The sequence below is a fragment of the Lycium barbarum genome, chromosome 4 (genome assembly GCF_019175385.1).
Source record: "Lycium barbarum isolate Lr01 chromosome 4, ASM1917538v2, whole genome shotgun sequence".
NCBI lineage: Eukaryota > Viridiplantae > Streptophyta > Magnoliopsida > Solanales > Solanaceae > Lycium > Lycium barbarum.
In genome coordinates this window covers 147,032,338-147,034,698 of record NC_083340.1, presented here as the reverse complement: position 1 = coordinate 147,034,698, position 2,361 = coordinate 147,032,338, and the positions used below count along the sequence as shown (strand labels likewise).

The window sequence follows — 2,361 nt, the reverse complement described above, 5'->3', positions numbered from 1 at the left end:
GCACAAACTGCCATATAAACACATTAACTATATATATTGGTGACAGAATATACACTTTTTTTTAGCATAATACATCGATGAACACTTCTTTCTATTTTCCTCAGTGTCTGCGAGATTCATGAATGAGGAAAATTCAGAAGTACATGTGTTTATTCTATAAACAGAAATTTAAAATCAATTTAAGTGGCGATTGTTTTTTTGAATTACAATAGACACGACTCTCAAGTCATTGATTAGCTAGTGTACTGTTTTATTAACTTCAACTCACGTGCTAGAAGTTTATGTGCACCCTCTTTATTATAAGTATCATCAGCTAGTACTCTAAATAAACAATCCATCAAGATCACTTCACACTATCAATTGTTGTGTTGTAAAAAAAATGGAGATTGATCAGCAAATTATTTCATTCTTTCTTTTCATCTCCTTCCTCTTTTTTCTAATTCATAAGTCGAGTAATACAAAAATAGGTGTCAGCAAGAAATTGCCTCCAGGACCTTGGAGGTTACCTATTATTGGTAGTGTGCACCACTTGACAAAAGGAATACCACATCGTGTTCTCAAAAATTTGTCAAAAATATATGGCCCAATGATGTATTTACAGCTCGGGGAAGTCCCCACTATAGTCGTATCCTCACCACACATGGCACAAAAATTCCTAAAAACTCACGACCTCGCCTTTGCGTCGAGGTCACCGACCATGTTAGGGAAGATATTTTGTTATGACTGTACGGACATTGCATTTTCTCCGTATGGTGATTACTGGAGGCAAATGCGTAAATTGTGCATCATAGAGCTCCTCAGTGCCAAGATGGTCAAGTCGTTCAGCCCAATTCGACAAGATGAGCTTTCGAGTCTCTTGTCATCTATTGGATCGATGGGAAATACATCCATCAATATGTCAGAAAAACTATTTTGGTTTATGAATTCTGTGACATGTAGGTCATCTTTTGGAAAAGCGTGTAAAGATCAAAATGAGGCGATGATAAGTTTGCTTCATGGGGTATTATCCTTGGCTGGAGGTTTCGAGTTGGCTGATTTGTTCCCTTCGAATAGGTTTCTTCATGGGATCAGTGGGATGGTGTCTACATTAACTGAGGCACGTAACAAGGTAGATGTAATGTTGAACAATGTTATCGATGTGCACAGAGAGAATCGGGCAAACGGAAAAATTTGCAATGCTGAATGTGGAGCAAATGAAGATTTGATTGATGTTTTCTTGAGAGTCATGGAAACGAGGCAACTTCCATTTACTCTAACAAACGACAACATCAAAGGGATAATTCTTGTAAGTTCACAAACCTTTTGTGTTTTGATTATATAAGTTATAAAAATAAACTTTTTGACAATTTAAAGAGGTAAATTAAAACACATTTTATTCAATTTTGACAATGGTCCATATATGATATTAAAGAGCATATATACAGTCATAATATCTACTCTTTGCAATTATGAGCTAGGAATTGATTGATTAGGTTGGCGATAATTTAACCACTTAATATATGTGGTGTAGGATATGTTTGTAGCAGGATCTGACACGTCATCTTCAACCATTATTTGGGTATTATCGGAAATAATGAAGAATCCATATGTCATGGCTAAAGCACAAGCTGAAGTGAGAGACGTTTTCAAGGACAAGAAAACATTTGATGATGATGATTATCTTGACAAGTTGAATTACCTAAAGTTAGTGATTAAAGAAACACTAAGGTTACATCCTCCAACTCCATTGCTAGTCCCGAGAGAATGCAGGGAGGAAACAGAGATAGATGGATTCACAATACCATTCAAAAGTAAAGTTCTGGTAAACGTATGGGCTATAGGAAGAGATCCAGAAAGTTGGGAAAATTCCGAAAGTTTTATACCAGAGAGATTCGAGAACAGTTCGGTTGACTTGAATGGGACTCACTTCCAATTTCTTCCATTTGGTGCTGGAAGAAGAACTTGTCCAGGAAGACTATTTGGTTTAGCTCTTGTTACTCTTCCTTTAGCCTATTTGCTTTACCACTTTAATTGGAAACTTCCAAATGGCATGGATCCAAATGATTTGGATATGACTGAGTCAAATGGAATGACTGCTAGAAGAGACAAAGATCTCTACTTGATTGCTACTCCTCATATATAATATCTTCGAAACTGGACGATCTCAACTTGTTTGAAACTGAGGTGAAGTTTTATTATTGTAGACTAGAAGCATAAAAAAAAGTAATGAATAACTTAATGGGCTAGCTTGTAATCTTTTCTTTCTATTTTCCTTTTTTCAACGTTCCATACTTTCTATCCAGTGTTAATGTACCACGTGAGGAATAAATCAAATAATATATGACTCGTATTTGGCTTTACGAGTCGCGTGTGTTTCTATTA

General features: G+C 35.9%; 1 protein-coding gene across 1 annotated transcript; it reads left to right on the top strand.

Annotated features, from left to right (window-relative positions):
• The first annotated feature begins 316 nt into the window (after window positions 1–316).
• Window positions 317–2,361, top strand: LOC132636941 (premnaspirodiene oxygenase-like). Its single transcript, XM_060354041.1, has 2 exons — window positions 317–1,285; window positions 1,511–2,361. Exons 1-2 carry the CDS (start codon window positions 380–382, stop codon window positions 2,120–2,122), a joined length of 1,518 nt encoding a protein of 505 aa, XP_060210024.1. The 5' UTR covers window positions 317–379; the 3' UTR covers window positions 2,123–2,361.